At 31.6% G+C, this 14,256-nt stretch overlaps 1 protein-coding gene across 1 annotated transcript; it reads right to left on the reverse strand.

Moving 5' to 3' along the window:
• Positions 1-5,989: 5,989 nt before the first annotated feature.
• On the reverse strand, positions 5,990-6,442 carry LOC115696277 (classical arabinogalactan protein 9-like). Its single transcript, XM_030623187.2, has one exon. The coding sequence runs from the start codon at positions 6,440-6,442 to the stop codon at positions 5,990-5,992; it is 453 nt and encodes a 150-aa protein (XP_030479047.2).
• Positions 6,443-14,256: the final 7,814 nt, after the last annotated feature.

The raw sequence follows: 14,256 nt of genomic DNA on the forward strand, positions 1-14,256 counted from the left end.
TATTTGCTTCTACTTTTCTGTATTTAGTTTGGAGTCTTTCATCCCATTTTCCTCATTCTCTATTATTATTATTATTATTATTATTATTTACTAATGATATGTGTAGGCTATGTTTCTTCTTTAATTTCCTTGGAAAACCTTTCATGAGTAAAAATATGATAGTCCCATAAGAGTAGAGTACGACATTTAATTAAAAATCTTTGAATAATTAGGATTTTTGTCCCCGAACTTTGACTTATACAAACGTGCCTGCTGAACTTTTCATATTATTAAAATTTCTCTCGAACTATTGAGATTGTTAAATTCAAGAATTTTTGTCCAATTCTATTAAATTTTATTAATACGACGATTGTCAATGTATTAAAGCGTACCCTCGAATTTTAATATATACATCATTATACCTCCTGAACTTTAACATGTATCAAATAATGTCTCTTAAATTTTCATCCACGTCAGGCATTTGTTAGTAAAATTGGACAAAAATTCTTGAATCTAACAATCTTAGCAGTTCAGAGAAAATTTTAAATGGCCTAAAAAATTCAGAGGGCACAATTTAGTACATGTCAAAATTTACAAGGTAAAAATCCTAATTAGCCAAAATCTTTATTTCCCTAATCTTGCATAACCCTTTTTTATAAATCAATAGATCATTTTAGATGAAAAATATCATTCCATATAAAGTTGTACATTCGGGCAGCTTTACCCGTTTTTATAAAGCCTACTTATTTTATGTGAGCCCAACCCGACCCATTTTATAAAACGAGATGGACCGGGCCTGGCCCATATTTTTAAAGTAAGCTCATTCCAGCCCATAAGCACAAATTATTTGTGTTGGGCCAGACCCGTGTCGGGCCTAGACAGGCCAGCCCGTTTTTTATGAAATGATCGACCCATATTTATCAAATGGGCCTAAACGGACCTATAAATAATTGCTAATTTGTTTTACTTTTCAAATTAGTTTCTATATTTTAAAGCACAAATGATTGTTAAAATTAGCTTCAAAATCACAAAAAAAGAAGCTACATTTACATGTTTAATAATCAAATTAATATCACCATAATTATGGTCCATTACTAAATTTCTTCATAAGTTGTACATAATGTTCAACATAATCTCTTTTAGTAAAAAATGTTCAACAAAATCTCAATAAGAAAAATTATGTTCGTGTCATATTTTTATATGAAGGAGTAGATAAATTACTAATAAAAATACATTTAAATAAAATAATTTAATATAAAAGAGTAGATGAATTTCTAAATAATTTTTTTATGGATTTGAATTTGTGTTATATGCCGTGCTAACGTGTCGTGCTTTCGTGCTAAGAAAATTGTGTTTTCGTGTCGTGTCGTGCTTAAGTCCATATTATTCGTATCATGCCTGGGTCCATATTTATTTGTGTCGTGTCGTACTCGTGTCACCTGTGATCGTGCCAGCTCAACCCACACAATTAAAGGGATAGAGAGAGAGTATTATTTTTAAATGATGTGGACTAATGAAATAATGCCACGTGTACACAGTGACAGGTCTATTTGATATTTAACAGTAAAAATAACAGAAAAATAGAGACCTAAATGGAATTGAAGTTTGAAGGATTTTATTCTCAAAATTTTAGTCCAGGAGATTAATCATACCAAACCTTAAGGTTCAGATAATTTAGTTGCAAATTAGCCATTATTTTTCAATGAATTTTTCTTTTATTTCCAATAAAAAAACTAATAAAAATTATTATTAAATTAATAGAGGATGGGTGTTGGTTTTTTTCTCATGCCATGGTGAAAAAAGAAATAGGCGAGCATGAAGCCCGTTTAGCAAATGACTACAACAAGCTGCCTTCAATCCAGCATGAGGAGCTAGGGGATCTGGTGGATGAATTTTTCTAGTTGGTGTATGAAGTTTTTTGCCTTACTCATTCTTTTGATTTGTACTGGCCAATATTAGCTTAATTTAGTGCAGTGTAACGTTCTCTCAAAGTAGTCCAAATTTACGAAGTACTATCACACCCAATCATGCGAGTAAGAGCTCATTTAGACATGGAAGAAAGTAATAATGACACAAGAATATTGTTTTGTTCATCCCAATCTTCGTACTTTGGACTGAGATAATTTGCTCTTCAATCTTCATCTGTAAGAAACTGCGGAGGCACGCTACTTGGATCACGAAATTTCTAGAGACGAATCCCCTTTATTACTGCAAGAACTTGTTGTTTCCATGGCAAGTAGTTCGTTTGGATGAAACAAACAGGAAGAGAATGAGAAAAGACTACAAGATTGATTTTATGAAGATGATGAGCTCCTAGTTGCTGAAATGAAGTGGTAGGCTGAGACGAATTGTCCATGGCCAAAAACGATAATGCTCTGATACTAAGTAAAAATTCTAAATCCAAAGAATAAAAAGAAAGAAAAGAATAATAGAAAAAGAGAAACTTTTTGTATTATTGAATTGAAAAGAGTATTACATCTTTATATCCAAATTATTATAATTGATCTATCTAACTTTAGAGTTCAATTGTTTTAGTTTCACTAAAAAAAAATATGTAAGACAAATAATTTTTTTAAAAAAAAAAAAAAAAATTGGAAAATAATATTTTAATGTTATTTGATTTTTTAATTTTTTTATTTGATTTTTTTTTTTTTTTGAGAGATTAGTTTTAAAAAAATTAGCGAAATACTTCTATTTGGGTTTATAAGTAATTTTATTTTTGAAAAGTAAAAATATATTTTAAATTATGAAGTAAAACACATTGTGCTTTGGATCCTTATCTTTTTCTTTTAGGGAAATTTACATGGTATACTAACTTTTGCTATTTTTTTACAAAAATACTGTCAGGCGGAATTTTTTACTTTTTTACTGTGTTTTTTTATAAGTTTCATACTGCAGTATACTATGTTAAGTTTTCATTGGTGTTCTACTGGTGTTTTACTAGTGTTCTACTGTTGTTTTGAGTTGTTCTGCTTTGTGATTTTCTGGTATTTTATAAAAACATAGTATTTTTGAAAAGATTTCCGTGTGACAGTATTTTTTAAAAAATTAACCCATATTCCAGTATTTTTGTAAGTTTCCCTTCTTTTATTCCCAAAACTAACCTTTTAACTTTGCCCTAGAATTCCAGAAATGGGCTCAAAAGCTTTTACATTCTTCTCTAGAGTGTAGTCCTCTTCAAGCCCTGGTAATATAGAGAATATAATTAAATAGTCCAAATTAGGTAAACATTATATTCATATTTAAAACTTATTCTCTTTTCAAAAATTAAGGGTGCGTTTGGAAAGCCACAATATAATTGGATTTGTGTGTAATTGGAGGTAATTACACAATTTGGCATGTTTGTGTGACCATGTAATTACACTATAAGTTTGTAACTGTGTAATTGGAAGTAATTGAGGGGTTTCAATTACACTCTCCAATTCTCATGGGCCCCCATGAGAATTGAATGTAATTACTAGGGGTGTTCATTGGATCACATCCAATATTTTTAGGCCTATCCAGATCCGATCCAATCATATATTGGATGTTAGATTTTACCATCCGATCCGATCCAATTAATTTCGTCATCCAATCGATCCAACATCCATTGGATGTTGGATTAGATCCGTTCTATCTATTGGATGTATTTCATATATATTTATTTATTTAATTTGGGTTTATCCAATATTTTAGACCTAGTATTTTTTGGGTCGGATTGGATCCATCCAATATTTTAGATCCAGTATGTATTGGATCGGACTGGATCCATCCAATCCAAGAAAAAAAGAGTAAAACTTTAATGTTAATTTTCATATATACATATAGATTTGACGTATAACAATATAAAATTTAATTACTCATCCAAACTAAATGAAAATACTAATTAGTTTGATTGGATGTTGGATGTATTGGATTTTTAGACACCCCATCCACCATCCGATCCGATCCAATTGGATATTTAAAAATAACATCCAATCCGATCCGAACACAATTGGATATCTAATGTTTGGTGGTCGGTTGTAATTGGATCGATCGGTTTACATTGGATTGGATCAATTTATGAACACCCCTAGTAATTACACTGTGTAATTACTAAAAACTTTCCATATTAAATATTACCTATTAAAAAATATTATTTTCCTATGTAATTACTAACTATTTTGCCAAACAAGATATTAGGAAATCATATGTAATTACCACCTCATATCCAAATACAACTTGCATTTTAAAATATAGTATAATTACTAAACTGTGTAATTACTACCCTAGTAATTACCCTACCTAGTAATTACACAGTTACTTCCAAACACATCCTAAATATTAATTTGTAGGTGTGTTACAATTGAGATTATTTATATTTGACATCCTAAAAACTAAAAACGAGGTTAAATAAAGTGACTAACCCCCAGCAACTTTTTCAAAAACATTAACCCAGATTCAATATTGAATTTAGATTTAACCAAAAAACCATAATCTGAGTCTACTTTTTTCTGTTTGGGGTTGAACTTGTTAGAAGTATTATTAGGTGGAAAACTTAAAAAAAAAAAAAAAAAAAAACTGAAATTTAAATTAATTTTTACAAAAATACTGTCACACAAAAATTTTTTTTAAAAATATTATATTTTTATAAAATAACAGTAAAACACAAAACAGGACAACTAAAGACAACTAAAAATAAGGACAGCATAACTAAAAACTAACAATATAACATCAATCAAAATATAACTACACAGTTATAAAACTTACAAAAAAAAAAGTTCACTAAATTGAAATTTTGAGTGGTGTAATTATCTCAATGTTGGCGTGTGTGGCCCAAAGCAGAATCACATGGGTGTTTATGTAACGCGAACATGCCTCTTCTTCAACAGCTGTCACCACGTGACACTTGTTCATAAAACAAAAACCACATTTCTTTTTACTTTTCCTTCACCCAACCCAAGAAGGGAATAGGAACCAAACCGATTAACTAAAATGTTTTTTCTTTATTTAAATTTCTTATAAAATAGTTAAATATTCTTAGGAAAACAAATTAAACAGAAAAAGACTATACTACAGCTTTTAAAATGAGTGTTTTGGTAAAATTTTATTTAGTTCAGTATTTAAAAAAAAATTAATTAATTTTAATTTTTAAAAAAATTTACAGTAATAAAAATAAATTTAAATATTTACTCGGAAAATAAATTTAAATATTTAATTAAATGTATTACTGATTTTTTTATTATTAAAAAAGTTTCTTCACTTTTGTTAGAAATTTTTAAAACTTTACAAATACTTAAATAATGTCTTCCTCATTTTTTTTAAGTATAATTCGATCACATAAGCCTCCACACACCCTTACTTGAGCTAACTTCAAGTAGTGGTGGTTTGGTCTTAAATAATGTCGAAACAAATAAATTATATTTACTGTTACTGAAACACAATTGTAGTAGTCTTAAATAATGCCAATAGATAAAAAATACTAAAAGATATTAGTATATACTTATTACAATTAAATATAATATTTTATATAATTTAATATAAAAACATTTAAAAAATATTACTAACCAATCACAAAATACCAATTTAAAATATATCGGCACAAGCTCATTAAAAATTAAACTGAAACACACGTGTAGGAATACTACAGATTTTTCCAAAAATATAATAGGCTTAACAACTAACAAAGAATAACTACTCACACCACCACCTTTGTTCTACTTACTTTGGCTTTCGATTTCTTTGCCTCTTTTGAAGGGTAATAATAATTATTATTTAATTGATTATTATATATGGTTATTTAATATTATATTGTAAATAAATATTACATTAACGAACAAATTATAAGGAAAAACATATGACTTAATTCTATTATTAATAATAATTAATCATCACCTAATCACAAATGATAACTGTATTAATTCTCCTCCAAAATATCATACTAATCTAGAGATTTTATACTAAAAATTAAAAAAACTACGACTCTGCTAAGTTTCGAAAACGATCGAAAAAACTTAGAATCTGCATCTCAGGAGGCGGAACAGCGAAAAACTCACACCATCAGATTCGAAACTGATATAGCTAAGATGATCGCGGCTACAAATCCAGCACCAGAGATTCTGCTGTGACTATTAGATGGTGAAGGAGGGAGCGGTGCCTCAGACGGAGGGTTTCCGATGGAAGAACTGGGGGAAACTGCGGCTGAAGGACCAGAAGTCGGTGGAGCTGGTGGAGAGCTGGTTGGAGATGAGGTCGGTGGTGTGGAGATTGATGGAGCCGATGCAGGGGACGAGGCTGGCTGAGACGCCGTGGGAGCCGGAGACGGAGACGGAGACGGGACTGAAGTTTTGGATGGAGGAGTAGCAGTAGCTAGAGGCGGTGATGAAACAGTCGGCGGAGACTTGGTAGGCGAACCGGTCGGCGCCGATAATGGAGATTGAGCGAAAACAGATGAAGATCCAATTGCGAAAGTGATGAAGAACACAAGGAAGGTAGAGCGAGCCATCTTTTTTTTTTTGTTAGTGGTTTTAGAGAGAGAAGGTGGATGAATAGAGATATGTGAGAAAGACAGTGGTATATATACACATATTATGTAGAGGTCGGTTGACGGTGTAATCTGTAAAGGGAAATATTAGAGTACATTTGGAAACACCGGACATATTATGAACTGTCTTCTAATTTGTGACAACTGTACACGCCTAATCTTTAGAGCATCTCCAATAGTAGTATTTTGTAGAATGTTTGATAAGATGAAAAGTTTAGATTGATATTCTTGAAATTTACATTGATGTCACACAATGACATTAATGCTATGTTTTTTTAATAAAAAATTAAAAGAATTATTACATGGAAAATATAAATTAATACTTTATTTGCAAAAATATCTCCAAAAAGTGTTGACAATATTTATACATTTTATGTGCTTTTAATTACCAAAATACCTCTTACACTATCACTTACATCATCAGACGAAGATTGTTGGGTGGTTGGCCGAATGTTGCATCAGACAAAGGTCTCAATCAAGCGAAGGTTGCTGGGTGGTTGACCGAAGGTTGCATCAGACGAAGGTTTCAATCCTAGGAAGCATGAATCGTGGATTGATGTTAAAACTGTAATGCAACAGTTATATCTGTTGCGAGCCAACTAACGTGCAACTTAATTGCAACTAAAAAATGTAAAATGTAAATGTGTATATGTAAGATACTATTAGTCAGTATTTTTTTGTTACTGATCGATAATTACTTGTACCTTAATAGTAATATGTGGAGAAATAACTGTTATCAAAATATTTATGCAATTGTTATGAAACATTAAAAATCAAAACAGTGTTTCCACGTACGTAATTCTATCTACATGTCTCTTCGTGATTTAATATTAATAAATTTACCATTAGAAATTCGAAAAATAACAAAAATACACCAGGATAAACATTTTACGATAGTATGTAATATTTTAGATTATACTTGAGTTGGATTATTTGGAGACTCCAGTTTAGATTTTTGAGATCTGCATTTCATGGATCTGAAAATTAAAGTCAGGGTATTAGTTTTATGCGAATTAAACTAGAGTTTTGGTTGAATTTTAGTTTCGTAGTAGTTTATCTGTACTTTTTTTTCATAAATTCGAAACAACCCCTGTTTTGATTGATTTTGGTTGTCTTCTCCGGTGAAGTCACCAATTAATGGTGGTTCTCTCTCTGGTTGAATTTTTGTTTCATTTGCGTTGAGTTGCTGAGTGGTTGGCCGATGGTTGCCTAGGAAGCATGGATCCTGAGTTGAAGGTGTGTCTAAGAGGTATTTGTGTAAAATTTTTTTTATGTGGGATGTATATTTGTTTATTTGGCCAGATAAAAGTATTTTTGTAATATTGTTACCTTTTTTGGTTAAAAGTGAAAAAAAAATCAAAATTAAAAGTATAATATATATAATACTTTATTAAAGAAAAAGATTTATATATAATAATGTGTGAGATCATAATTATAGCATTTTTGAAAAGTTTTATACCATTGGAGTATTTTAGAAGTAAGGGTGCCAAAAATGATGTGGAAGAAAGATAAAATAAAATATTATATCTATGGATGGTGTAGAGATATTTAGCACCTTTAAAGAATACTACATTGGAGATGCTCTTATTTGACTAACTTAGTTGTCTGTTTTGCAATAAAGATGAAAAAGTGAATATCATTTTGGATCATGTGTTTTGTAAAAGTTACAGATTGGACCCTTTATTTTGTTAATTGACAAAATGAATCCTGTATTTTCTAAAATGGTATAAAGAGAACCCTAAATTAATTTTTTGTTAAAATAAAACTTAATAACAATCCGATCTAAAGGTGTTATGATAAAATTGGTTAATTTTTTTGCATCTTTTCGTGTTAGGAATTGTTTTCAAATTAGTTATAATAAAAAAAAATTATCGATAATTGAGCTCATGGTCCTATTTGTACCATTTTAGAAAATATAAGATCTTGTCATTTAACAAAATAGAAAGTCTAATTTATAACTTTTGCAAAACACAAGGTCTAAAATAGTATTTACCAAAGATGAAATCAATATTTTTTTTAAGATCATTTTTTTCCCAATTCCCAATCAAGATGCCCAATTTAAACATTTCAAAAAGAAAAGACATGCCGAATTAAAACTTATGAAAAAAAAATACACATTCCTAATTATTTAAATTATTAGGAATGTTTTTTTAAGAAGCCAATCTAAATAACATGAGCATTTATAGTAAAACATAAATGTATTAGTTCTAAGAATGCAGATATATATTCTAATTTAATTTATAATAATAAATGCTCACTATTTGAACATTTAGACCCGCGAACTCGAAAAACTCGGTCACCTGCCCTGACTCGCTGCCTAAAAAATAAAAAAACATTAAAACCCGTGTGGTCGGGTCGGGTTCAACCCAAAATTACCCCCACGGGTTTCGGGTTCGAATATTAAAAAGTATTTTTTTTAGTCGAGTTCTAACTCGTGACCTGAAAATACAGCAAAAAAAATATTGTTTTATTATATTAAAAAGTTAATAATATTAATTTTTAGTTTATCACACTTTACTTTTTACTGTTCATTCAATACCTACCTACTCAATACTCACTATTTGAACAAGACCAACATAACCAGTAAAACAAATGGCTATAGTAGATGAATCGTTTTTCAAAACAATAAAACCATGTCCTGAACTGAAGAGCATGATTACGACAGATCTTTATAGTAACAATGATAATAAATCCACCTACTTTTCTCAGAAACCAGCCAATGTGATAAAAATTAAAAGCCAATGTGATAAATGAAACTTGGTTGTCTGAGCCTTTTCTTGGGAACCCAAAAGCCAATGTGATAAAAAAAATATATGGCATTTTTAAAAATTAAAATTCATTTGAGCCCAAAAATGACATTCGGGCTCAACCCAATAACATCCGAACCCGACCACGCCTAACCCGCGCATACCCGACTCGAAACTCGCCATACCTAACCACCCAAAAACTGGGTTTGGTTGTGCATTTCCAAGACCCAAAATCCAAAAACTCGAACCCAACCACCCGAAAACCTAAAAATCCAACCAGTGTACAACCCTACTACCATCCAATATATTATATGGGACTCTAATGCTCTTAAGCACAACATAGACTATGTCAAATAGTTGTGATCAAATCGATATTAGAGACACTTAACATTACAAATTCGGGCTCCCTCTAATACTATTATAGAATATCATTAACCATTACTAAGACGATATGTCATGATGGTGGTGTTAGATAAATTAACAATTAACCCAAGATCTATTTGTATATAACATAGAACACAATAATAAGACATAATAATTAGGTATGTGTACCTGATTGATCCATAGCAATTATCTCTGATTGATCCACAGCAGTTACTCCAATTCGATAGTGCAATACTATCAACTAAGTCTTCCTCCCTAGATCTCTAAATCAGAAGCAGTTTATTTTATCTGATTATCAAAAGGTATACAATTGTGATGAGACAATATGTATTTATAGAGTTAGGGAGGGGACTTAGCTACAAAACCCTAGTTGGACTGGGCCTGCTCATCAAAGGCTTCAGTTAACTAGAAAAGCCCACACTTCTGCTTCACCTAGACTTTACACACAGATGCTAAGCCCATTAACAATTGATCACCAACAACATGGGCTAACACAGCAAAGAACTATCCAATCAACCCAAGTTTTAATAAAACCAATAAAACTTAATGTAAGCCCAAATAAAAGTCTAACATTCTCCCACTTGGGCTACATTGATTTTAATACATATATATTATATATCAAAATAATTTTATTTGAAAACGACTCATGGGTTGAACAACAGGAAAACATTTGTGGCCACTTTAAAAAATGATAGTTCTCTGATAGCATCTCAACATACCGATCCAATTTAACCTTTGATAATGAACTATGACAGTCATATTGTTTTTAACTCAACAAAAGACATTCATAATCACAAATACCAAAGTATTAAATCGACATGGTCAATAAGTCTAGTAGTGTGGTAAGGAATTATGTTCAACATGTGATCAATTTAAAATAACATAATATCCTTATCAGTCCTCAATTTCACTGATACCGTGATGCTTAATAAATAAGCCAGTGAAATTCATCATACACCACTTAAAATAAGTTAGTGTCACTAAATATGCTTAAAGAATTAAGCCAACAACATATCATTGTCATTAAGCAAAAATACTTAAAATACAATGATCACAACAAGATATGAACTACATGCTTTCAATTCAATTATTCTCGAGAATATAACAAAGCCTAACTGAAAGCATAAACATCCAATAATCAAAAAAGTATTGGCCCACAAAGTAGTTCATAACATCAACAAGTAAATTACATATAAATGTAATCTCAAAAGATAAAGCAAGAAACTCCCACTAACCCAAAGGAACAAAAGATTCTAAAATGCCCATATTAACAACATGTTTATTAAACAGCACGGCACTTAACCCTTTGGTTAGAGGATCAGCTAACATCGACTCGGTCTTGCAATTTTCAATGACAATGTCTCCTTTCTTGACCAAGTCTCTGACAGTGAGATACTTTATTTCCATATGTTTAGAAGCACTACTAATCTTGTTATTCTTTGAAAAGAAAACAGCAGCATCATTATCACAATAGATTAGCATAGGTGTGGAAATAGAATCAACCACTCGTATCTCCGAAATAAAATTCTTCAGCCACAAAGCTTGCAAAGATGCCCCATAACATGCAACAAACTCAGCATACATAGTAGATGATGTGATCAAAGTCTGTTTAACACTTTTTCAAGAAATAGCAGCACCAACAAAAGTGAAAATATAGCCAGAAGTTGACTTTAAATCATCTACATAACCACCAAAATCTGAATCTGAATAACCAACAACTTAAAGATTGTTGACATGCTTATACACAAGCATAAAACTCTTCGTTCTATGCAAATATCTCAAAACTTTATTGGCTGCAACCCAATGATCATGGCCAGGATCAGATAAATATCTCCTAAGAACATCGACCATGAGAGCAATATCAGGTCTAGTGCAAACCTTAGCATACATCAAACTCCCTACTGCACTTGCATATGGGATATTCTTCATTGCTTCTCTTTTTAAGTCGTTCTTAGGACAATGTTGCTTAGTAAATTTGTCCCTTTCAAAATAGGAACGAAACCAGCTTTACACAAATCCATGTTGAACCTTTTGAGCACACGATTATTGTAAGCTTCTTGAGGTAAGCCTAGAAATTTTCAATTCTTATCATGATGAATCTCAATCTCCAAAACTAAAGATACCTTTCCAAGATCTTTCATATCAAAATTGATAGACAGAAAACTTTTGGTCTCATTTAGTAATGACAAATCACTGCTGGCAAGTAAAATATCGTCTACATAAAGAACAAGAAAAAATATGATGACTCCCACTGATCTTCATATAAATACACTAGTCAAACTTGTTCTCGATGAAACCCAACAGTGACACAACCTTATCAAACTTCAAGTACCACTGGGTGAGATGCCTGTTTGAGACCATAAATGGATCATTTCAATTTGCAAAACAAATTGTCATTTCCATTTTCCTCGAACCCTTCAGATTGAGACATAAAAAATTTGCTCACTCAATTCTCCATTCAGAACAATAGTTTTAACATCCATTTGATGCAACTCTAAATCAAAATGCGCAACTAAGGCCATAATAATTCTGAATGATTCTTTAGTAGAAACAAGTGAGAAAGTTTCAGTGTAATCAATACCTTCTCTTTGAGTAAAGCCTTTAGCCACTAAACGCGCTTTAAACCTTTCAATCTGTCCCTTTTTATCCCTTTTAGCCTTTAAAATCCACTTACAACCTATTGGTTTAAAACCATCAGGTAATAAAACTAGCTCCCATACACCATTTTTCTTCATATAGTCGATCTCATCATCCGTAGCTGCTAACCATTTTGAAGATTGTGGACTATTAAGTGCTTCACTAAAAGTGACAGGATCCACAAAATGATCAATATCATATTCTCCTTCTCCAAGATAAACAAAATTATCATGACACTTTATTGACTTCTTTTGTCTCTGAGATCTTCTTAGAGGAGGTACTTCTGGAATAACTTCTCTTTGTTGATCATTGTTTTGAATAATATCTTTCACAACTGGAATTTCTTCAATAACAGGATTCTCATTAACAATAGGAGCCTCATCATTAATAGGCCCTTCATCAATAATAGGACCTTTATCATCTTCGATATCGGGAGCAATGTATTCATCAACACTGGGAGCATTACCAACTGGAGTAGGATGGAGACTACTATTATCATCTCTTGAAAATGACATAGGAATACAAATTCCTTTAGATGACTCCCCATTTCAAGAGATGTTGAAGGAATTTTTTCAGCAACATCAAATTCTAGAAACTTAGCAGTCTGAGATTCAACAATTCGCGTACCACGAGTAGGACAGTAAAAGCGATAGCCTTTTGAGTGCATTGGATAACCAATGAAATAATAAAGATTTGTTCTCGGATCTAACTTTTTCAAATTAGGATCATAAATTTTTACTTCAGCTGGACAACCCCATACACGAAGATGATTCAGACTAGGCTTTCGCCCAGTCCACAACTCAAAAGGGGTCTTGGGAACAGATTTACTGGGAACATAATTTAAAATATAACTTGCAGTCATAAGTGCTTCACCCCATAAAAACTCTGTAAGATTTGTTCTACTCATCTTGCTTCTAACCATATCCATGAGAGTGTGATTTCTCCTTTCAGCAACGCCATTTTGTTCAGGTGAACCTAACATAGTGTACTGAAAAACTACACCATTTTCGAGAAAATATGCAGCAAAAGGCCTCATGCGTAGTCCATATTCTGAATAACAACCATAATTTCTCCTACACGATCTGAAAGAACAACTTTGATGACTCTTCCTAATTGTTTCTGAAGTACATTTCGAAATATTTAACTTTATCAAGGGCGTCAGATTTTTCTTTAATTAAATAGGTGAATCCATAACGAGAAAAATCATTGATAAAAGTGATAAATACTTGTTTCTGCACAACGTGGTGGAATAAGGTCCACTGATGTCAGTGTGGATAATCTCTTGTAAAGAGTGACTATAGATAGCAGTCTGCTTTCTTATTTTAGTCAATTTTCCACGAGTACAATCAACACAAGTATCCCAACCAGAAACATCAACAGGAGGAAGAATTTTAGCTAGAAGTAATCGATCAACTCTTTCTTTAGAAATATGACCCAATCTTTTGTGCCATAACAATAAGGATGTTTCCTTAATATGAGGTCTTTTACCCACAGTATTCACAACATTAAAAGAGGAATCTAAAGGAGCCAATGACAACTTGTAAAGACCATCAGAATAAAAGCAATTTCCAATAATTCGAGAGTCAAGCATAATGTCAACATTATCATTTGCAAAATGAAAAGAATATCCTTGTTTAACCAAAAGCGGAAGCGAAACTAAATTCCTTTTAAAAGTAGGAATCAAGAAATTACTGTTCAAAATAATCTGAACACTAAACTGTAATTCAAGAATAAGTGTGCCAACATAGATAACATCAACTCCAACATAAGTGCCACTTTAAGCTTTGACTCCCTCTCACTTATTTGCTTTCTGAGATCCCTTAGCCCCTGGTTGTGGTTGCTTCTTTTCATATTTTCTTTATCCTTTGTTGGGCTTGAGTTGAGAAACAAAGTGAGAAGACTCATTCTTTTCATTTTGTTAGCTTGCTTGTTTCAGCTACACACTGAGAAATTAGATCACTAAAACTCCATGTTTTATTATAAGTGTTTAGGCAGTCTTGATAAAGC

The sequence above is a fragment of the Cannabis sativa genome, chromosome X (genome assembly GCF_029168945.1).
Source record: "Cannabis sativa cultivar Pink pepper isolate KNU-18-1 chromosome X, ASM2916894v1, whole genome shotgun sequence".
Lineage (NCBI taxonomy): Eukaryota > Viridiplantae > Streptophyta > Magnoliopsida > Rosales > Cannabaceae > Cannabis > Cannabis sativa.

Excerpts from the sequence above, each read along its gene's own strand:
- LOC115696277 (XM_030623187.2), bottom strand. The coding sequence starts at position 6,442 with ATGGCTCGCTCTACCTTCCTTGTGTTCTTCATCACTTTCGCAATTGGA.